Genomic DNA, 23521 nt, shown 5'->3' on the forward strand with positions numbered 1-23521 from the left:
CACTATAGGGAACCTATCCACGTGGTATGGGGAATGTAGCCCAGCCCCTGACTTGGAAAAACCAGTGGGGAGGCAAGTCAGCACACAGGACCCAAGCCCACGGATTGGTTTTCCCGTGGGGAATCAGGCCTGCATTGTACCTAGGCTGCTATGAGGCTTGCTTTTTGCTAAAATTCCCTCACCCTGAGTTGAGGCAGCAAATGTTTACTGAATATCTTTAAAGTAACTTCCTAAAATCTATGCTAAACCTCCCAAGGATGGAGTGTAACCGGTTCAACCACTTTTTCTTTTGCATTTGCAAATATCCTTTTTCTTTGTAGTAATTAGCAACTTCCTCTACTTTGTTATCTGTAAAAGGTAATCACCTAAAGCGAACCTGTGCATAGTAGATGATGGAGGACCATCCTTGATGTAATGTGCCCAGAAAAGCAATAAAAGCCTGTCCAGGCAGGAGTTGGGGCCCTCTTTTTCTCCACAGGACTTCTGTAGTCCGTGTGAATTTGTTTGTCATAGCCAACACACATGCGCCCCGTGGGCCAGAGTCCACATCAAAGCACATAAGATATTTAGGGTAGTAAAACGACTCTGTATGACACTACAATGATGTGTCAATATAGGTTCATCAATTGTAACAAATGCCCCACTCTGGAGTGGGGTGAAATCTTGATAGTAGGGGAGTCTATGCAAGTGTAGAGGCAGAAGTATTTGGGAAATCATTGTATCTTCTGATCAATTTTGCTGTGAGCCTAAAATTACTCTAAAAATAGTCTCTCAAAAAAGTCACTTGGAAGATGACACAATAACAGAAGGGCTATTTTTAGAAAAGGAAGTGGACTGTGAGGTGGCAGAACTGCACAGGTGGATAAACTCATAGGATGTGTATTTATGTATGTGAGTACATGTGTGTGAGCATACGTGCACATATGCATGTGCATACACACAGATGTGCATGTGTGTGCATATACATATACGCGTGAACTGTGAGTGTGTGAATGTGTAGTTGAGTGTGCATTTATATGTATGTATGCGTGTAGACTCTAGATTGTGACTCAACAGGAGGATGAGTTTTTAAGCATTAGGGTCAGTCCAGCCATGGAATAGGCTCCTTCATTAAACAGCGAGTTCTCTGTCTCTAGCAAAACCCAATTATCCTTCTTTAGAAATGCTGCAGACAGGACTGCTAGGTTAGTCAGGGGCTGGTGGGTCCTTTCAGCTCAGATGACATCTAAATGCCCCTGTAGTGCTAAGTTTGTGAGTTTGGGGCACTCATACGTGAGAGTCCCTAAGAGACCTCTTGCCAGGAGCACTTTATACAGGTGCCTTTTCCTTAGGGAAGACTCTGTGAGTGGTCATTTCCTGCCTTTTCTATGTACACCTCCAGCTCCAGGGATCCTGAAAGCCCAGTTCAGGGAATTAGAGGAGATCTGAAGAGGAAAGGGGCTGGAACTACAACAAGCTACATATGGTGAGAAACAGACAACTTCCTTGGATCTCTCCAGTACTGATTTGGTTATTCTTCTTAAGATCTTAGTACTGTCTTAATACAAGTATCTGGAGCTGTGCCAAGTGGTTTAGAGAGCTCAAATGCCATGGAAACAAATGGTAACACCCTCCTTTTCTGTACGCCCTAGAAAATTTGTGGCTTCTTCGCATTGTATCCAAAGTACTGATTTGTGATGAAGTTGAACAAAAATCAGATATTTGAAGTGATTTATACCCTCCCCCACCACAGGATAGATTTTACTTTACCTGTAACTTCACTTAACAAGACAAAACCTTAGTTCCCAAGTCACCTCAGTGATTATTCTGTGTAGAGCTATACATAAGAAATAGCTGATAACAGCATATTCATTGTGAACTCCTGCAGAACAAAGCACTAATCTCAGAAACCTCTCTCATACTTTCATTTAAGTCAGGAGTGTCAAACTCATTTTCACCAGGGGCCACATCAGCCTCATGGTTGCCTTCAAAGGGCCGAAATAATTTTAGGACTGTATAAATGTAACTACTCCTTAACTGTTAATGAGTTGCAATTACATTCGGCCCTTTGAAGGCAATTGCAAGGCTGATGCGGCCCCCAGGTGAAAATGAGTTTGACACACCTGATTTAAGTAATACTGCCCTTGAAAATTTTTAGTAATGTTTTCCCTAATCAGTTAATAGTTTTCTACTGATATTAACCTGCTTGGTTAATTTCAGGTGGTAGCCTGGCTAGGCTATGGTGGCCAGTTGTTAGGTCAAACACTAGAATAGAAGTTATTTGTGTATGTGATTAACATCTAGGATCATTTGACTTTGAGTAAAGGATATTACCCTCCATAATGCAATGGGCCTCATCCACTAGGTTGAAGGCATGAAGAGCAAAAAATTTAGGTTTTCTTAGAAGAAAGTCTGCCTCAAACTGCAGCATTAACTTCTGCCTCAGTTTTTAATCTGCTGGCCTGTCCACATGCTTTGGATTCAAGACTGCAATATCAGGTCTTTCCCTAGTGTCCAGCCTACTTATCTGTGTAAAGATTTCAGACTTGCTGGGCCCCACAAACATATGAGCCAATACTTTTGGTTATATTTCTCTTCAAAGATTTTGGTGCCAAGAGTGTTGGTAGAGGAAAAGAACCTTAAACCTGAGTTATCTGAATTGGTTCTGCATTTTCTGGAATTTGTTCTCTAAGCTGATTAGATTTAAAGGCCCTATGACTTATTTTCAGTGATGAAGAGGGCAGTGATCTCCTTGGTATGGCATGGCAGCATAGATATATAAAACATCACCATTGGACACTCCTAACCACATACTGTTAAGAGGCATGGTTCTGGATGACCATGTATATGATACCTTAGAACATTTTTGTCGCACCACGAGTATAATGAGATCAGCTAGTGACTCTTAACTGCACTAGGAAAAAAATGAGCTAAGGATTTCAAATTCCCAGCTCAAGTGACACAGAAGCTACCTGAAAGTTTCTACGTCTGTCCTGAAAGGAACCCTTGCCTCCTGAAGCCTTAGGTCTGTGATTTCTGAAAATTAAAACCAGAGCATTATCCTGTGATTGGCTGAATTACCATGCAGGCTGAATGCCCAACTTCACAGAAAGTCTATTGTTAAAGTGAGGGCATTGATTGGGAAAGAACAGGATCTTGAAAATTGGAATGGGGGCATACAGTTAGATTCTGATGAAGCTGGTGCACTGACCTAAATTTTGCCAAGTGTTCTTTGCCAGGAGAAGCAACACTTGCATCCCTGTCTGATGAGGTGATCTTGCTTTGCCTCAGGAACCCTGGCCTCAGAACCTACCTCCACCATGATTCTCTGCTTCTAGATCTCTAATTAGACTCAAGTCTGAACAGGCCCCAAAGATGAGGAACAGTATGACCAATGAGGAATTGTGTTATACTGCAACAGAACTCTATCAATTTTCCAATTCATACAAAAGTAAAACTGAGGGATTACGTATGGGAATGGATAATGGGTATAGGATAATGGTGAGAGAAACAAAGAGCAAGCCAAATTTATTGACTGAGAAGTGGACAACTTCAGAGATTTCAGCCAACTAAATAGAGATTCTGAATTTAGTGTTATGGCCCAAGGGATTAGAAAGGGCTCTTGGCTCTGGTTGGGTATCTCAGTTGGTTAGAACTCATCCCAATATGCCAAGGTTTCAAGTGTGACCTCTGGTCAGGGCCATACAACAATCAACCAATGAATGAGTAAATAAGTGGAACAATAAATCTGCGTGTGTATGTGTGTGCGTGTCTCCCCCTTCCTCTCTGTCTAAAATCAATAAATAATAATTTAAAAAACATTTAGAAAGGGCTCTAACAGTTATTTGGTTAGTTGACTGAAACATGGACCAAAAGGTGATATACAGTAAAAGAGGTTGAAATGCCAGGCCTGCCTTGATATACTGTAGAGGGAGGTACCTAACACTTAGGGAGATAGGAATGTGAGAGAAGATTTATCAGGTGGGACCTGCTTCCCTACCCAGGACAATCCAGAGGATACAACCTTCAACACTACTGTGAGAGATACATCTGTGGGTAGAGCCTCCACATCCCCAAAGAGCTCTGTGATTACACTTTTCTGTATGCAGACCTGACAGTAGGAACTGTGGAACTGAACTGGGAAACCTTAATGTAATGGGAGTAATTGTATCTTGCGGTGACAAGGACCAAGTGGAAGCACTTAATTGACAATGACAAGGTGGGCCTGGTTACCATAATGAATGGCAGAGCCAAATCATCAAACGGAATAGTCTGATTTGTGTATTGGGTGATTGATCGTGATATCCCTAGAAGTAGCTGGACTGTCTACTAAATTTTAACTTGATCTGTATAAGCAGAAGAGTTCCGCATCTAGTGAACAGAAGTCTAACTAGAATCATAAAAACAAAGAGTCATGACCTCTCAATCAATCCCCACACTTAGAATTTACAAACCCAGAAGCCATTCACTGAAGGAGAAGCCAGGTTCTTTTGAGGAAGAACCCAATTACATTGCCAAAAGTTTATTCTCTTAATATTTCTCCCAGCCTTTCCCAAAAGGACCTACAGCTTTTTACCAGGATAACTGTGCATTGGAGAAAAGGAAATAATCAGACCTTTCAGTACTACTAATGAACTGACATTAATTTCAGGAGACTCAAAATGTCATTGTGATCTACAAGTCAGAATAGGGGCTTATGGATGTAGGATGATCAATGGAGTTTTAGGTCAGGTACATCTCACAGAAAGTTCAGTTGGTTTTTGAACCCATTCTGTGTTTTTTTCTCTCAAGAATACATATTTAAAATAGATTTACTCAGCAACTGGCAGAATCCCCACATTGGCTCCCTGACTTGTGGAGCGAGGGCTATTATGGTGGGAAAGACCAAATGTAAACCACTAGAAGTACCTCTACCCAGGAAAGTAAATCAAAGCAATACTACATCCCTGGAGGGATTACAAGCATTAGTGCCACCATCACAGACTTAAGAGATGCCCATCATACCCTCATTCAACTCTCCTATGTGGCCTGTGCAGAGACAGATGGACTTTGGAGAATGACAGTGTTTGTCATAAGCTTAACCAAGTGGTGACTCCAACTGCAGCTGCTGCACCAGGTGTGAATTTATTACTTGAGCAAATTAATATATCTCCTGTTACCCAGTATGTGGCTATTAACCTAGCAAGTGCTTTTTTCTCCATACCTGTTCACAAAGACCATCAGAAACAATTTGCTTTCATCTGGAAAGGCCAGAAATATGCCTTTACTCTCCAACCTAAGGGGTGTATGGATCCTTAACCCTGTGCTATCATTCAGTTCACAGGGATCTTGATCACTTTTCCCTTCTACAAGAAATCGTACTGTTCTATACCTTGATGACATACTGATCAGACCTAGTGGGCACTAGGCCTTTGTGTGTCAAAGGGTAAAAAATAAATCCAACAGAAATTCAGGGGTCTTCTACCTCAGTGAAATTTCTAGGGGTCCAGCGGTAGAGAGCGTGTTGAGATATCCATTCTAAGGGGAAGGGGAAGTTGTTGCACCCAGCCCCGTCTACAACTAAAAAGAGACACAGCACTACTGGACCTCTTTGGATTTTGTAGGCAACAGCAGCCTCATTGGGGTGTGCCACTCCAGCCCATGTATTGAGTGACCAGAAAGACCATTAGTTTTGCTTGGGACCCAGAAAAGAGATGCTCTGCCACAGGTCTAGGCTGCTGTGCACACTGCTGTGCCACATGGGCCATGTCTTCCAGCAGCTCCAGTGGGGTTTAAAGTGTCAGTGGCAGAGAGGAAAGCTATTTGGAGCACTTGGCAGCCCCTGTAGGAGAATTGCAGGGCAGGCCCTTAGGATTTTGGACCAAAACCCTACCATCTTCAGTGGATAATTAGTCTCCTTTTCACCTCAGTAGCCTGGGGCCTGCTACTGGGCTTACTAGGGAATGACTGGGCTTAACTATGTGACCTGAGCTGCCCATCACAAACTGGGTGTTACCTGACCCATTACACTCTAAGGTTGGATAGGCACAGTGGCACTCCCTCCATGATCAAATAGAAGTGGCAGACATGATGGGCCCAAGCAGGCCCTATAACACAAGTAAGTTACATGAAAAAGCGGCCTAAATGCCCTTGATCCAACTCCTAGCCTGCACGTAGGGCCTCACAGGGAGTTCCCATGATCTGTTGACAGAGGAAGAGAAGACTGGGGGGGACTGGTTTACAGATATGCAGGCACCACCCTGAAGGAAATAGATCCAGCATTTATGGGGCATCCCTGAAGGACAGCGGTGAAGGGAAATCCTCCCAGTAGGCAAACTGTGAGCAGCATACTCGGTTGTTAATTTGCCTTGGAAGGAGAAATGACTAGAGGTGTGATTGCAAACCAATTCATGGGCTGTAGCCAATGGTTTGGCTGGTGGTCAAGGACTTGGAAGGAAAATAATTGGAAATTTTATGATAAGGAGGCCTGAAAAAGTGTTATATGGACAGACCTTTATTAATTGGCAAGAAGTATGAAAATAAACTTGTGTCCCATGTGAAGGCTCACCAAAGGTGGCCCTCAGCAGAAGAGGATTCTAATGACCTGTTCTGTGGATACCAGTCATCCTCTTTTCCCAGCCAGTCCTGTCAAAGGGCTATTGTGGCAGAGGGGAGGTTATGCATGGGATCAGTATCATGGACTTCCACTCACCAAGGCCAACCTGGTTATAGCCAGTGCATATGGCCGATCTACCAGCAGCAGAGACAAACACTGAGGCACCATTCTCTGGGGTTATCAGCCAGCTACCAGGTGGCAGGATGATTACAAAGGACCACTTCCATCATGAAATGGGCAAGCTTCTCTTCCTACTGGAATAGACACTTACTCTGAATATGGTTTTGCCATTCCTATATGCAATGTTGCTGCCAAAACTATTCTCCATGGACTTACACAATGTGCTATGCACCATGACAGTATGACACACAACATTGCTTCATGGTAAAGTTGTGTGTCATTATGGACACATGCTCATGGATTTTGTGTTACCATTCTGAAGTAGTTGACTGGATAGAATGGTGTTTTAAAGATGTGGTTACAGTGCTGGCTAGGTGGCAGTACTTTGCAGGGTTGGGGTAAGGTTCTTCAGGAGGCTGAGTAGGCTACGACTGGCATGCAATGCATGGTGCCAGTTGTCTTATAGCCAGGCTTCACAAGTCTAGGAATTGAGGGGTAGAAATAGAAATGGCATTTTTCACTGTTACCCCAGTGACCCAATTGCTAAATTTTTAATTTATGTTCCCATGACCTTATACTCTGATACAAAAGTGTTAGTTCCAAAGGGACAAATGGTTCCACCAGGAAACTAAAAAATGATTCCATTGAATTGAAAGTTACTCTTGCTGCCCAAGCATTTTGGACTCCTGCTGACTCTGAATCAACCTGCAAAGCAAGTGCTGGCAGTGATAACTGATCCTGACTCCCAGGAAACTGACTGCTGCGCCACAAAGATGAAGCAGCAGGGTGTCTGGGATACAGACCATCCCTAGGGCTTCTCTCAGCATCACCATGCCCCATGGTGAAAACATCAGTGAAAACCACAACAACCCAATTCAGGCAGGACTAATATAGACCTAGACCCTTCAGGAATAAATCTTGGGGTTCCGTACCAGGTAAAGACCTGTGACCAGCTAGGGTGCTCAGAAAATGCAAAGGGAATATGGAGTGACTAACAGGAGAAGATAGTAATAAAAAGCAGCTAATAACTATAATTGTCATGAATATTTCCTCTTATTTTGTTACAAATGTTTGTGTATGTATGTGCATATGCATGTATACATACCACATATATAAAATATCTGTGTTTTCTTTATTCTTTTATACCCTTACCATGTAACACAAGTTGTACTGACTATATCACAGTATTTAAGTGATGTACCACAGCCAGCACAGCAGCTACTTTCTTTGCCTGTTGACTTAGAGTCAAGGCTATCAAGGAAAAGAGTGAAGATTGCTTAAAGACTTTGCATCCTCTTCTGGGGAAAGGGTCTGTGCATTTTCACTTGTACACAGGATAGTTGGGCAGAGGCATGACTTCCTTATGTCTTCATTTGGAGACTAAGGATGGTTTACAGAGATGGGTATAGATGTTAAGTTGACAAGGGGGATAGACTGTAATGGTAAATTTTATCTGTCAACTTGACTAGGCTATGGTGCCCACTGTTTAGTCAAACAATTGTCTAGTTATTTCTGAGAAAGTACATTGTAGAGATGATGAATTTCTTTTTTTAAATACACTTATTGATTATGCTACTAAAGTTGTCCCATTTCCCCCCTTCACCCCATCCTGCCCACCCTCTTCCTCCCAAATTCCCCTCCTATAGTTCATGTCCATGGGTCATACATATCAATTCTTTGGCTTCTACACTTCCTATACTATTGTTACCCTCCCCCTGTCCATTTTCTACCTACCATTTATGCTACTTATTCTTTGTACCTTTCCCCCTCTCTCCCCCTCCCACTCCTCTGTTGATAACCCTCCATGTGATCTCCATTTCTGTGGTTCTGTTCCTGTTCTACTTGTTTATTTAGTTTGCTTTTGTTTTTGTTTTAGGTGTGGTTGTTAATAACTGTGAGTTTGCTGTCATTTTTATTGTTCATATTTTTTGTCTTCTTTTTCTTAGATAAACCCCTTTAACATTTCATAGAATAAGGGCTTGGTGATGATGAATTCCTTTAACTTGACCTTATCTGGGAAGCACTTTATCTGCCCTTCCATTCTAAATGATAGCTTTGCTGGATACAGTAATCTTGGATGTAGGTCCTTGCCTTTCATGACTTTGAATACTTCTTGACAGCCCCTTCTTGCCTGTAAGGTCTCTTTGGAGAAATCAGCTGACAGTCTTATGGGAACTCCTTTGTAGGTTACTGTGTCCTCTTCTCTTGCTGCTTCTATGATTCTCTCCTTCTGCTTAATCTTGGGTAATGTAATTATGATGTGCCTTGGTGTGTTCCTCCTTGGGTCCAGCTTCTTTGGGACTCTCTGAGCTTCCTGGACTTCCTGGAAATCTATTTCCTTTGCCAGATGAGGGAAGTTCTCCTTCATTATTTGTTCAAGTACGTTTTCAATTTCTTGTTCTTCCTCTTCTCCTTCTGGTACCCTATAATTTGGATGTTGGAACGTTTCAAGATGTCCTGGAGGTTCCTAAGCCTCTCCTCATTTTTCTGAATTCTTGTTTCTTCATTCTTTTCTGGTCGGATGTTTCCTTCTTCCTTCTGGTCCACACTGTTGATCTGAGTCCCAGGTTCCTTCCCATCACTATTGGTTCCCTGTACATTTTCCTTTGTTTCTCTTACCATAGCCTTCATTTTTTCATCTAATTTGCAACCAAATTCAACCAATTCTGTGAGCTTCCTGATTACCAGTGTTTTGAATTGTGTGTCTGATAGGTTGGCTATCTCTTCATTGCTTAGTTGTATTTGTTTCTGGAGCTTTGATCTGTTCTTTCATTTGGGCCTTTTTTTTTTTTTTTTTTTTTTTGTCTTGGCGTGCCTCTTATGTCAAAGGGTGGAGCCTTAGGTGTTCACCAAGGCAGAGTAATGCTGGTTGCTGCGCTGTGACGCTGTACGTGACGGAGGGGCCGAGAGGGAGCAATGGCGCTTGCTCCACTCTCTGCTGGTTTTCAGTCACTCCCTCTGCTACCCACAATCAAATTGGGCCCCTCTGGTGCTGATTCCTGAGTGGGTGGGCTTGTGCACACTCTAGGACCCTGTGGGTCTCTCCAACGAACTCTCCCATGAGGCTGGGAGTTTCTCCTGCTGCCGCCTCAACCCCCACGGGTGTTTTGAATCAGAGGTTTGAGGCTTTATTTCCCTGAGCTGGAGCCCTGGGTTGTGGGATCTGCTTCGCTCCCCTGCTGTTCCTCCCAGTTTATCTATGTGCAAATGTGGAGTTGCAGGGTCTGCCAGCCACCACCTTGTGGGGTCTGCTAGCTGCAGTCTGGCCTGCCCCGTTCCATTATCCGCCACCTTGTTGGGTCCGCTAGCCGCTGCCTTGCTGCGAGTCCTCTCAGCCCTGGCTGCCTCTCTCCACCCATCCTATGGGTCTGGATGAATGTTTCTTCTTTATCTCCTTGGTTGTTGGACTTCCATACAGTTCAATTTTCTGTCAGTTCTGGTTGTTTTTTGTTTTTAAATTGTTTTTGTCCTTCTTTTGGTTGTGCGAGGAGGCACAGTGTGTCTACCTATGCCTCCGTGTTCGCCAGAAGCCTAGATAACTGGGATTAATTTCGATAACCAGTTGATTTTAAGGAGGTTGATTTTAAGTAAAGGAAGTTACTTAGAGTATATGCCTCGATAATGGGCTTCATGTATCAGTTAAGGGCTGTAAGAGCAATTTGAGATTACTTGGGGAAGAAAAATTTCTGTCTTAAGACTGCAGCATCAATTCCTGCCTGAGTTTTTCCACTATCGGCCTGCCCCACAGATTTTTAGCTTGTCAGCCTCCATCACTGCATTCGCCAATTCCTTGAAATAACATCTATCTCTATATCTCCAATTGGTTCTATTCCTCTGAAGAACCCTAACTGATACAAACTAATAATTAATTTCTTAGTATTAGCAAAAGACATTATGACCATTTTAATATGAAACAAACTGAAGTCTAAGAGATTTGTCTAAGGTGATATAAAATGAAGGAGAGGAAAAATAAGAGTTTGAAGGCAAGCAAGCCAGAAATCTAGTCATTATTGCTAGTCTCTTAAAGAGATCATAAAGCAATACATTTTCTTTTTCTTTTTTTCTCCTTGACTGAGGACAGTTTTTCATTGCTTTTAGAGAGAGAGGAAGGGAGAGAAACATCGATGCAAGAAAGAAGCATCAGTTGGCTGCCTTACGTACGTGAACTGGGGAATCTATGTGCCGTGCCTGAACCGGGTATCATCTGCTCCTGGACCAGAGATCAAACCTGCAACCTAGGTATGTGTTCTGATTGGGAATTGAACTCATGACCTTTTGATTATGGGACAACACTCCAACTAACTGAGCCACACTGGTCAGGGCAAGTAATAACATTTTTATTAAATTGACCCATTAATTATACTTGAGATTATGTATAGAAAGTGTGTAAACCCTCTAAAAAGATTAATTAATTTTACTTTCATGCTATGTGGAAATGTGTCTTGTAATCTATTAAGTCATGACATGGAAGGAATTGCTATACCCATGAAATATCAGACAAACGAAAATTAAGTCTGTCCCAAGAGTGACTTCACCCTAGAGAGAAATGATGGTATAACATTGTCTTATCCCCCTGAGGTGACAGAATTGCCCTCACCTCCCACCATTACTGTCTCGGTGCTCCACAAAACAAAATGAAACCACAACACACTAAATGATCATGCCAGCACTCTTGGTTCCTTCTCAGCAATGCCCCAAGTTCTCTAGAATGTTAAAGATGCCCCATCATGCTGACATGGTTTGCTTTCTAGGAAGGGCAGCCTGTTGGGTCCATTCTGCAGGCATTTATGGAGTATATATATATATATGTTTTTCTTTTGAACTGACTCCATTAGCTGAGATCTTCTGGACATGAAGGACTGGAAAAAAATATCCCATGTCTTTATGAACAATGTAAGGATACGTCAGTAGAAAAAGAAGGTGGTCACAGTGGTAGAAGTTTGCAGAACAGAGTACAAACTTGATGATGTGGGAATCGAGTGTGCCCAATAGCACATTACCATGCGAATGCCCCCCTTCCATATCACTGGCCACGCCATCACACTTATCTCTCAGTGTTCAGGAGCCCTGTAACAACAGAGTGTAAAATCCCTCAATAATCCTGGTTAGTTATGGTAAACTTTGCTCTCTGGTGCGGGTCGTAGAATCCTCATAGCTATTATAGGGATACATAAATTCTTTTCCATTTCTGGAGTTCAATTCTATTTTAAAAATAAATTTTGTTTTAATTCTTTGCAGTTGAAGTCTAGCTCCTGACTAAAATAGTTTTCTTGGTTCCATCTATTGTTCAGGCTGAATGTCAGATATGAAACTGACACCTTAAAAAAACCCCTTGGTATCTGTGCTTCTCAGTGGACATAGAGAAAAATGAACCAGGAAAGAAAATCTCCAGTAGTTGAGGAGATGAATAAATCCTATTTCACAAATAGAGTACACCAACCAATTTTGGTTCATTTCTGAGTACAACTCTTTATTTTGTAATGTTCAGTGTTTTTTACTTTTAACTGCAAAATCAAATCTCCTGTTAATCTTCTATGAGAAACCCTGAGGATATAAGTTTTACATCTGTATCTATCTTATAATTTTTGTGGGTTATGGCCTTCAAAGAACTATCAAATTCTTAAGAATGATTTCTAATATTTTTTCCCATATACTATGTTAAGCATTTATGAGATTAACTAATTGACTCCTCCCCCAAACTCAGGATGATAGATACTATCACCACCATTTTACAGATGAACAAACTGAGACATAGGAAGGCAAAGGAGCTTGCCAAATTCACTCAGTTGGTAGATAAAGAGCCCTGATTTATACCAGAGCCATAGCCCAGACCCACCCTGTATGCTAATTAATCAATTTGTGTCTTCTTTCTCCAAATTCAAGTTTCATTCGCTATTGATGTAATTTTGGCTCCTGCTCCCTCCCCTCATCCCCAGCCTACCCTGAATGCTCAGTGGTGTGGGGAACTGTTCCAAGCGTGGGAAATGTGGCTCAGCCCCCACTCGGAAAAGCCAGTGGGGAGCGAGGTTGGTGGGCTGGACCCACGTCCATGGAGAAGTTCTCCAGTGGGAAATCAGGCCTGCATTGTACCTAGACTGCTATGAGACTTGCTCTTGCTAAAACTCCCTCACCCTGAGGCTAGCAAATGTTTACTGAGTATCTTTATCTTCCTAAAATCTGGGCTAGACCTTCCAGGTATGGAGCATAGCCAATTCAACCACTTCTCCCTTTACATTGCAAATATCCTCCTTTGATGTATTCAGAGACATCCTCTCCTTTGTCTGCAAAAGATAACCACCCAAAACAAACCTTTGCATAGTAAAGGAGGACCTTCTTTGATGTAAGGGGCCTAGAAAAACAATAAAAGCCTGTCAAGGCGAGGGTCAGGGTGCTCTTCTGGAGAGAGTGGCCGAGAGACTCAGAGGCGCTCTCCTCTTGAGAGAGTGGCTGCGCCGTCCCTTTTCCTCCACAGGATTTCTGTAGTCCGTGTGTGTTTGAATATTGCAACCACAATGGATCCTGCTGGCCGGGATCCGCGTCACAGTGGCATGAGGCCTTGGGCACCCAATGGGAGAAGCTGGTCCATAGGAGCAGTGGAGAGGGAATGGGCACTCACCTGAGCACTGACAGGCCTGGTTTACTTCCAATAATGACTAGCTTCATGGCTTTGGGCAGGTCACCTTGCCCCCATGACCTGCATGTCCACATTTGTACCCTCCACCAAGCTGAGACCCAGAAGTGCACTGGATCAAGTCTCATCTCGACAAAGGCCAGAGTTTCTTCTATGAGACAACTAGGGATGTGCTGTGCCTGGCTGTGGTGCCTTCCTGGGAGAGAGCAAATACCAGGACAAGGTCTCTAGGCTACCCCTGACCTCTCCACAGACCAGGACAGCACCACTCTCCCGTCTTACTAAGGAGTCTGAGCTCTGATGGGCAGGAGGAGGAGGCTATTGCCCTTGTCACCAGGGAAGTGATGCTCCAGCAGGATGCTTCTTCCAAAAATAAGTTCTGTGTAAAACTTCAAAACACTGATGTTGCAACAGCTGGGATTGTACTTTCAGACTAGATTCATTTTCAGCTTGACAATTATTCATCACCCAAATGCCACCTTTCCTCATCCCACAGAAGGCAGCTCAACTACAAGGAGTTGAGGAGAAGGTGTAAAGTTACCAGGTCTTATAGTGTCCCCACCAGACAGAATGAGGCTGCCCTGCTCACCCACATACCAATGCTAGTGCCAGGTGCAGGCAGAGTTGCCCAGCATGAGTGTCCCTGGGACAAAGCGGGCTTCCATGGCCCACAGCTGCCAGCCAGCTGCCAGACTCCACAGTGACTCATTCATGGGACAGACAGGGTCTCACAAGGATGTGCCACATGGGCCTGTGGCCCAGCAATGCTTTGCAAGTCATCCTCGTCTGCTGTGGTCACATGTGAGATGCAGCACTGGTCTGTGGGTCTCTGTATGTTTGGGCATGACCAGCAAGCAAGCCAAGGGCAAGTCTTCCCCAAGAGATCAGTGTGAGAACCAGGATGTCAATAGTGGTGAACTCAGACCTAGCCCATTTCCACTTCCCATTTAATGTCAATAGATGCAGCTGGACACCTCCCCAAATGGCTGGGCTAGGGGACTCACCAACTAGCGACACAGGAAAGCATCTGCCTGTCTCAAAATTGGAAACACACTGGCAGCACCTGAGATATTGGTTACAGAGCCTACAGCAACCCCGTCTCCAGACTGCATTTTTGAAACAGCACAAGTAAAGTCTTACTTACTGCAGTGAGCCCCAATGGGAGAGAAAATAAATTCATATACCAGTAACTCTTCACTTAAAAGAAAAGCTGTCTCGTTGTTCTAAAGAGCTTCATTCTCAAGATTTCTTCAGATTGTACATTCCTGGGTTTTCATTAAAAATATAATCATAACCTTATATATATACATGTCCTTTTATCATCTATCTCATATATATGTGTGTGTATATATATATATATATACACACACACATAAATATATATACACATATGTATATGTATGTGTATATATATTTAAGTGGGTGAGGTGTAAATAATAAAGAACAAGTGCATCAACAAACACATTTCCCATAACGTCCCTGTCTCGGGCCAGGCCTGCTCACTGACGTTATGGATCACTCTCTGAGGTCTTCTGTTCTATGCAAACCAAATTGTTCCCTGAAGCCTTCACTATAAAGGCCATGCCATTCACATGGATATGGTCAAATAGTTCACTGTCACAGGGCCCCCTCTTAAAGTTGCATCCAAAGTAAAACCAGAAGGTAGACACTCAGGTGCACACTCTGTTCTCTGAGCTGAACTCATGGCCTCCTGCCAGCAGTTGCCCCAGACCCCTCACTTAGGGACTCCTGAACAAGCCAAACACCCCTGGTGAGGTCACGGCCTACCATGAGCTGGAGAGGCCACCACAAGTCAGCCCACTGAAGTCAAGATAGCACTGACATAGGGGCTGGGAAGCCAGAGTTCTTATGCTGGCTCCACTGCTAATGCTGTGTGACCCCAGACAAGTCCCTCAACATTTGTGATCCTCAGGCCCATCACTGAAAATGAGTTTAATGAAAAGACCTTTAATGGTTCTGGAGTTCTATTTTTCTGTGAGACTGAAACTATCTCATCCATAAGCAGAAGCTTAAGTTTTTTCTGACCTGAAAAGACTTTCTCATTAGTCATGACAGTGAAAACTATTGGCAGCAATTTTTCCAACTCTCTTTAGTCTACAAATATCAGGAGGCCTCCTGTGAGCAAGGCATTCTTCAAGGATCCATTTTTAAGAAAACAGTAAGTGTTATAATAGGACTCAGAACACTCAACAACAGCAGTTACAAGACTTCTGGTCAAGATGGAGGCATAGGTAATACACTTTGTCTCCTCACACAACCAAAAGAAGGGCAACAACAAATTTAAAAACAAAAAATAATCAGAACTGCCAGAAAATAAAACTGTATGGAAGTTCAACAACCAAGGAGTTAAAGAAGAAATATTTATTCAGACTGGTAGGAGGTACAGAGACAGGAAGCTGGATGGAGAGGACACACAGCAAGGTGGCAACTGGAGGACTGAGTGGGCCAGGAGGCAGCTGGTGGACCAGGTTGTACCATATTTTTGTGGGGATAACCTGGGAAGAACAACTGGGGAGTGAGAAAGACCACAAAACCCAGGGTTCCAGAGCAGGGAAATAAATCCTCAAAGCCTCTGGTGGTAAAAACATATGGGGGTTGCGGTGGTGGGAGAAACTCCCAACCTCAAAAGATAGCCTGTTGGACAGACCCACAGGGTCATGGAATGTACACAAACACCTCCACCTGGGAGTCAACACCAGAAGGGCCCAATTTGCTTGTGGGTAGTGGAGGAAGTGACTGAAAGTGGGCCAAGAGCCAAGCAAGTGCATTGTTCCCTCTTGGACCCCCACCTCACATACAGCGCCACAAAGCAGCGATGTGGGTTGCCCCATCCTGGTGAATACCTAGGTCTCCACCCCTTACTACATAACAGGTGCATAGAGACAAAAAAATGGCCCAAATGAAAGAACAGATCAAAGCTCCAGAATAAATACAACTAAGCGATGAAGAGATAGCCAACCTATCAGATGCAAAGTTCAAAACAGTGGTAATCAGGATGCTTACAGAAATGGTTGAGTATGGTTGCAAAATGGAGGAAAAAGTGAAGGCTATGCAAAGTGAAATGAAGAGAAATGTACAGGGAACCAACAGTGACAGGAAGGAAACTGGGACTCAAATGAAAGGTTTGGAGCAGCTGGAAGAAATAAACATTCAATCAGAACACAGTGAAGAAACAAGAATTCAAAAAATTGAAAAGAGGCTTAGGAACCTCTGGGACAACTTTAAATGTTCCAACATCTCAACCATAGGAGTGCCAGAAGGAGAAGAGAAATACCAAGAAACCAAAAACTTATTTGAAAAAATAGTGGAGGAGAACTTCCCCAATCTGGCAAAGCAGATAGACTTCAGGAAGTCCAGGAAGCTTAGAGAGTTCCAAAAAAGTTGGACCCAAAAGACCCAAGGCACATCATAATTATATTACCCAAGGTTAAAGATAAGGAGAGACTCTTAAAAGCAGCAAGAGAAAAGGACATAGTAACCTACAAAGGAGTTCCCATAACACTACCAGCTGATTTCTTAAAAGAAACCTCGCAGGCAAGAAGGGGCTGGAAAGAAGTATTTGAAGTCATGAAAGTCAAGGACCTACATCCAAGATGACTCTATCCAGCAAAGCTATCATTTAGAACGGAACGGCAGATAAAGTGCTTCCCAGATAAGGTCAAGTTAAAGCAGTTCATCATCACCAAGCCCTTATTCTATGAAATGTTAAAAGGACTTATCTAAGAAAAAGATGATGAAAACTATGAACAGTAAAATGACAATCAACTCAAAACTATCAACAACCAAACCTAAGAAAAACAAGAAGAAAAATGAACTAAGCAAACAACTAGAACAGGAACAGAATCACAGAAATGGAGATCACATGAAGGGTTATCAGCAGGGAGGGGAAGGGAGGAAATGGGGGGAAAGGTACAGGGAATAAGAAGCATAATTGGTAGGTACAAAATAGAAAGGGGAAGATTAAGAATAGTACAGGAAATGGAGAAGTCAAAGAACTTATATATATGAACCATGGTCATGAACTAAGGAGGGGGAATGATGATGGGAGGGGGGTGGAGGGGAATAAAGTGGGGAAAAATATGACAACTAATAGCATAATCGGTAAAATATATTAAATAGCAGTTACAATCATTTCCCCTAATATCCCTACCTCACTGTGTGCCATGTAGGCTGATCTAGTCTATTTCATCCTATGTATCCTATTCAATCTAAATAAAATTTGGTCCACATACACTAAATTGGTTTTGTGGCCTATGAAAGAGTCATTTTCAAACATGTGGTTTGAAAGATCCTGCTTCCAAGCTCACAGGAAAGGGTAAGTGCCTCATGGGCACATTAACAGCAGGAGGGCACTATGTGAAGTCAGGCCCAGAGAAGAGTCACAGTGTGGGAGACGGTTAATTGCGGGCACCCAGAGGCCTCATCAGTCAAGGTTTTGTGTCATAAGCTCAAGCCTGGAAGGGCCGGAGTCAAATTTCAGCAGAGCTCAGCACCTGCACTATGAAAACGCACAGGCACTGAGATTTAGGTCTCCCTGGACATTGGAGTTAGGAGTTCACTGTGTTTTCTCGGGGAAAATTCAGTAACAGAAATAGCCTGGAGAATACTGCCAGTTCCTTTTATAAGTCACTTGGCCACACTCAGACTTGTGCACATCTACAATGGTCTACGCAGAAGTTGACTTGAAGCCAACCGCTGTGCTCTCAAGGTTGGGAAAACTTGTTCAGCTGCAGTCATGCACACTGCTGGCTCAGAGCACACGGCAGTGGCTTGCTTGCTTGTGAGGAATGGGATTTAAACAGCCATCGTCTTGGGTCTTCTGCTAGGAATAGCAACTGTGGGCATTTTGTACCTTACTATGAATTAGGAAAAATTCAACTATGAATACAGAAGGGAAAAACATTAACAGGTGATTTACCAGACTACTGCTTTTCTTTCTCCTCTCTCTCCTTCCTTCCTTCCCTTCCTTCCTTCCTTTCTCTTTCCTTTTCTTTCTTCCTACCTTCCTTCCTTTCCCCTTTCTCTCTCTCTTTTTTCCTTCCTTCCTTTCTTTCTCTTTCCTCCCACCCTGTTTGAAAGCTGAGAAATGAAAACTACATATAACACTGTAAGGATGATGTACTTGTCTACTGGGGTTTGATGCTGGTGATTGCTGCTGTCCTATGGACACATGCTCAATTATTCCCACCAAGTCCATTTCAGTTTCTACTCGAGCAACCCATAAAATGGTCCCTGTGCTTTGAGAAGTCTGTGCCCAAGCCAGGATTGGCCAGTTACAACCTGCAATGGCCTGTGTATTCCCACTGCCAGGCTCAGGCTAGGGAGTTTTCTGAGCTAAACTGACATAAGCTGACATATCTTCTGCTTTCCATCTGCAAGCAGGGCTTTCTTCCAAGGTGCCTTCCATCAAGAGAGACCATGGACTCCACTACTCCTTGCTGATGTAGGAGAATTGTTAGCAGAAAGTAAGCCTTGAGTGAAAGCAAAATACCTGCTGAATGTCTAACAGGTTAGGCTTGCTGAAAGCAGACCCAGTGCTGGACTTTATTAGCAAAACACTTAGGAGGGCAAAGATGGTGAACAATATCACTCTCCATATAACTTCCTACAAACCTAACCCTACTCAGTGATGAGCCACTTGAAGCCAGTCCTGTTTCACAAACTATAGAGAAGGAATTTGGAGGCAAAGAACCAGAAATGTTTATAGAGCTACTATAGTGCTTCCTGAAGTCTGTCCCCTGTTTTTTCCTAGCATCTAGGAGGTCTAGAGGATCTTGTCTTCCAGGGAAGATATCCAAATGAGAGAGTGGGACCACACCTCCATCTGTGCTGCCTGAGAAGATCCAGCCACATCTCCTAATCAGGCTGTAGGTAGTAGGGAGCAGATCAAGACCTCAGTGATTTTCAAACAGACATGGACACAAAACATAGAGCAACCACTATGCCTCACACCCAGGCATCCTGTTAGACTCAAGGAGCTTTGAGCTTTGACACCTGAGAGCTCAGCAGCAGTGGCTGTGACTAACGCCTTTCCCACACCAGCTAGCATGGGAATCACCTTCCTCTGCAACAGATGAGACAGGTGGTGACAAGACCTGAGCATTGGTCAAGAGGTCCTGAAGACTCTGGTGTGTGTATCTCTGCAGTGTTCCTGGACTCCCACTAACCACAGGGTGCTGAGAGGGTGGGTGTGCCTCCAGGGGGTCCTGGGATGAGGGACTGGGCCATCAACACTGGTTTTGGTACTGCCCCCAAAGAAAAGGAGAGGCTATCTTCATTAGTATTGCAGGTCTCATCCCAACCCTAGCTAGCATACTCAAATCAAAATACTGGTTTTTAAAAAATAATTTTCTTTTTTTTTTTATTCTTGTTCAAATACAGTTGTCTCCATTTTCAACCCACCAATCCCCACCTCCCACCCTTGAACCTACCCCCTTTGGCTTTGTCCATGTGTCCTTTAAACATGTTCCTTGATGGACCTTCCCCTATTTTCCCCCATTTCCCTCTTCCCTCTCCCCTCTCCCCTCTGGTTACTCTTGGTTTGCTCTTCATTTCTATGTTTCTGGTTATGTTTTGGTTGCTTGTTTGTTTTTGTTGATTAGGTTCTATTTATAGGTGAGATCATATTGGTATTTGTCTTTCGCCACCTGGCTTATTTCACTTAGCATAATGCTCTCCAGTTCCATCCATGCTGTTGTGACGGGTAGGATAAAACACTGGTTTTATATGGAAAGTTTTAAAAAGATGCAGAGAATGTGGTAAAGCCAAGAGAGAATAAGCATAAACCTTTCACGCAGCAAGGCCAATAGAGATGGCTCCCTGATGAAGATCTGGTCCCATGCTGTCTGTAGAGCCAGCATGCAGGACACTGTCCCATGAGCACTGGCACTGTCCCACTGGCTTTCCCAGTGGCTTTCAAAGACTGAATGTGAAGAAAGGTAAAACATCTCATCAACAAGTTTTTTATGTAGATTATATGTTGAAATGATAATATTTTTGGATATGGAATTTAATAGATTATACCATTAAATGAATTTCACCTTTTAATTTTATTTTTAATTTTTTAAAACTTTTTAAAAAGGTAGCTACTAGATTTTAAATTAGATGTGTGTCTTAAATTATAGTTTTTGTGCACAGCACTGATTTAGAAATCTGGAGTCTAATCCTGGTTAATCCAATGTCTAGCTGGGTGGCAACTGAGGCTCATTGGAATCAGATTCATTTTGTGAAATAAACTTACTTCCTTTACAGTTAAAAGAATGGCTAAAAATGCTACCCATACCAAGTGTCAGGCTGGCATCCCCCTCTCATTTCTCTTGGGAAGACAGATTTTTCCCTTGTGACTGAACAGGCTGTGGACTGACAAGGATTCACATGGAAGGGAGTGGGTGCACATAAGTAGATTTATGTAGTTATTATTATAATATCCTGGTACATGGCATTACAAATGTTCTAACAAAATGAGTATATCACAATGATTTTCTGTTAGATGGACTAAGGTACCTTGAGGAGGAGACACATTTTTCTTTTTTTCTTGGATAACTGTAGGTGGACTTGGGTCAACCTTATGAGGCCTGAGTCCCACTTCAACAACCAGCTGCTTAATGGTTTGACCTCCATGTCTGTCATAAGCATGGTGCCCACCTTTAAGCCTTAGTTGTACAAAACATCCTTGGCATTGGGAGCCAAAGAATTACAATAACCAGCTGGGACAGGGCCAGGGCTCACTCATTATGGGTTGCTTACCTTTTCATTTTTCTTCTCGTCAGGTTTGCATTCCATGTTGGTGGGGCTGGATGTTGACAGGCCACTGACAGTCCCCCCTCCGGTGTCCCCGTTGAGATTGGCAGCAGTGACATTGGGAGGTGTGATGGCTGATGCTGCTGACATGAGTGGGATGGTTGGTCGGGCGCACTGGCTCTCAGTGATGGTCTGCATTGGAGGCTGGTGGAGGTGCTGCGGGGACACCATGGAATGGGGCCTGAGGCTGGCTCTGGGCAGGCGGGATGGAGAGTTTTGGGTGCGCAGGGGTGACACTGTGGCGGTTGGTTGGTCTTGAGTCTGACCAGAGGAGTGGGCAGCTGGAGCACAGGGTTGGAGAGAAGGTGTGTTGAAAGGTTAGTTTGCAACCTGACATGCAATTGCAACACACTCTTTCCTGGGACAGTCTGCCCCATCACTGCAGACCTGGGCACATGTTACAGGGAGAGCCTGAGGTCCAGTACCCCAAGAACATATGCAGATGGCTTGTCCTCAGGATTGGGGACACCACTTCCTGCCTCCTGCCAGTTTCCTATTGAGTCTGTGACTGGTCCTCTCTTCTATGAAGAGCTAATGCACTCACCTTTGTTAGAATGTCTGTAAAAGCAAAGCCTGAAGGGGAACCCTGCATGTGGGGTGTCACTGCCAACAGCTCCCTAGACTGCAGTGCCCAGGACTTTGTTTCTGACACTTGGTACTTGGCCCGCCTGAGCTGTGCCCATTGCAGGACAAAGCAGCTCGTATGTCCCTTCCCTCCCCACCGCAGCCCAGGAAGCATGCACCACTTCCCACCTTCCTGCCTGCATATTGCAGCCTCAGTTTCCCATTCATACATCAGGAGCCTCATGGCCAGGAACCTTCCCTTGCCTAACGATGCTAGAACCCTGAAGGAAAACATTTGTAGAAATCTATCATTTGAAAAGACAGTTCCCTCCAAACACAGCACCATGTTAAAATGAATCTCGCTATAGCTTGAGTTAGTAATTTTGAAGAACTGTCTCCTTACTAATTACAGAAACAAAGAGGGGAGAGTGTGAGCCATAACACAGGGACAGTGAGTTCTATCCAGGGTAGATATGGCTCAAAAAGAGAGAAACAGCTGGTGGCAGCAGACATCACTTCACACCAAGTGTCCATCTTACATTGCACAAATCAGTTCCAGTTGTGTTTGCCTTATTAGTCAGAGAAAATTTATGTCACACGCTAGCTATTTTCTAGCACCAGACTTTGTGGTATGTGTGGACTCAGCAACATGCAGCAAAATGGTATTCTCAGCCCCAGATATGCCTTAGAAAGAGCATGCACTCAAATAACTGCCCAACTCCTTGCCACAAAGCAACTCTTCCCTTTGACAGTATGTTAGGAGCCTGTCCTATTTTTCTAGAAGGTGAGCTATAGGAAGGTTTATTTCTGGTTTTAAAACTACTCAGGGTTTGGGATGGCTTAGGATCCTCCCTCAACATGGCTCCCTATTTCTAAGGAAGACCAGGTTAGGCAATGATGCAGATCTATGAAGCCAGCGGGGTCACTTAATCACCCCGAGGTAATCTGGGACTTGACCAGTGCTCCTGGGGCCATTTATCTGCCTCTCCCCTGCTGTTTGAACTCTCTTTTACCCCAGTTCAACAGCCCTGTAATGGAAGGTGATAGCTCAGCTAGAGAAGAGCAATCACGCTTGGGTCCCAGAAGCTCTGCAGGGGCTGTTTCTGGTTCTGCTGAGGGCTCACACAGCTCACCTTCACCTGTGGCTAGCTTCTACCTGACTGCGTATCTCCTTACTAACTGTATACAAAATAAGAGAGGGTATTCCAGAGAGTTCTAAGCCCAGTATCTATTCAGTCTCTTTGGCATCATTTCCTAATCTCTCCCCTACTTCCTCCTGTCAGCCACTCTGGCCTCCTGGCTATTCCTTAACAGACATGCAGGCTCTCTCTCTCCTCAGAGACTTGGTTCCCACTGGGTCTGTCACATAAACTGTCTTTCCCTAGACAGCTGCACTGCTGCACCCCTTCGCAGCTCCCAGTCAGCTCAGACACCACCTTCCTGGAGAGGCTGTCCTCACCAACCCCTTGAACAGTGGAACCTTCCCCTCTGCAATCTCAGCCCCCCATGCCTTGCTATAATTTTTCTTTCCACCCAAAGCATTTACTTCCTTTTAATCACCTGTATAATATACCTCTTTATTAGGCACTGATTGTTCATCGTCTGTCTCCCCCCACCACACTGCAAGCTCCATTAGGGTGGGACATTTGTTTAATTTACTGACATATTTCAAACAGCTGAAATAGTGCCTGGCATGTAGGAGGTGCTTACTTTTTTTTGGTTTTTGTTTTTTTAAAATAAGTGAATGAGGCTTTGAAAAAAGAATATCTCACCTAAAACATCTTCACACATTTCACAGAATTAAACCACTG

General features: G+C 43.7%; 1 protein-coding gene across 5 annotated transcripts in view; it reads right to left on the reverse strand.

Moving 5' to 3' along the window:
- Window positions 1-23521, reverse strand: part of SH3RF3 (SH3 domain containing ring finger 3) — a 399165-nt gene that overhangs the window by 36523 nt on the left and 339121 nt on the right. For all 5 annotated transcript variants that reach the window (XM_053920589.1, XM_024552410.3, XM_053920587.1 and 2 more), the window contains one exon: window positions 21093-21427. In XM_053920589.1, coding sequence (XP_053776564.1) covers window positions 21093-21427 — 335 coding nt within the window. The remainder of the gene's footprint in view (window positions 1-21092; window positions 21428-23521) is intronic.

Source organism: Desmodus rotundus, chromosome 3 (assembly GCF_022682495.2).
Source record: "Desmodus rotundus isolate HL8 chromosome 3, HLdesRot8A.1, whole genome shotgun sequence".
NCBI lineage: Eukaryota > Metazoa > Chordata > Mammalia > Chiroptera > Phyllostomidae > Desmodus > Desmodus rotundus.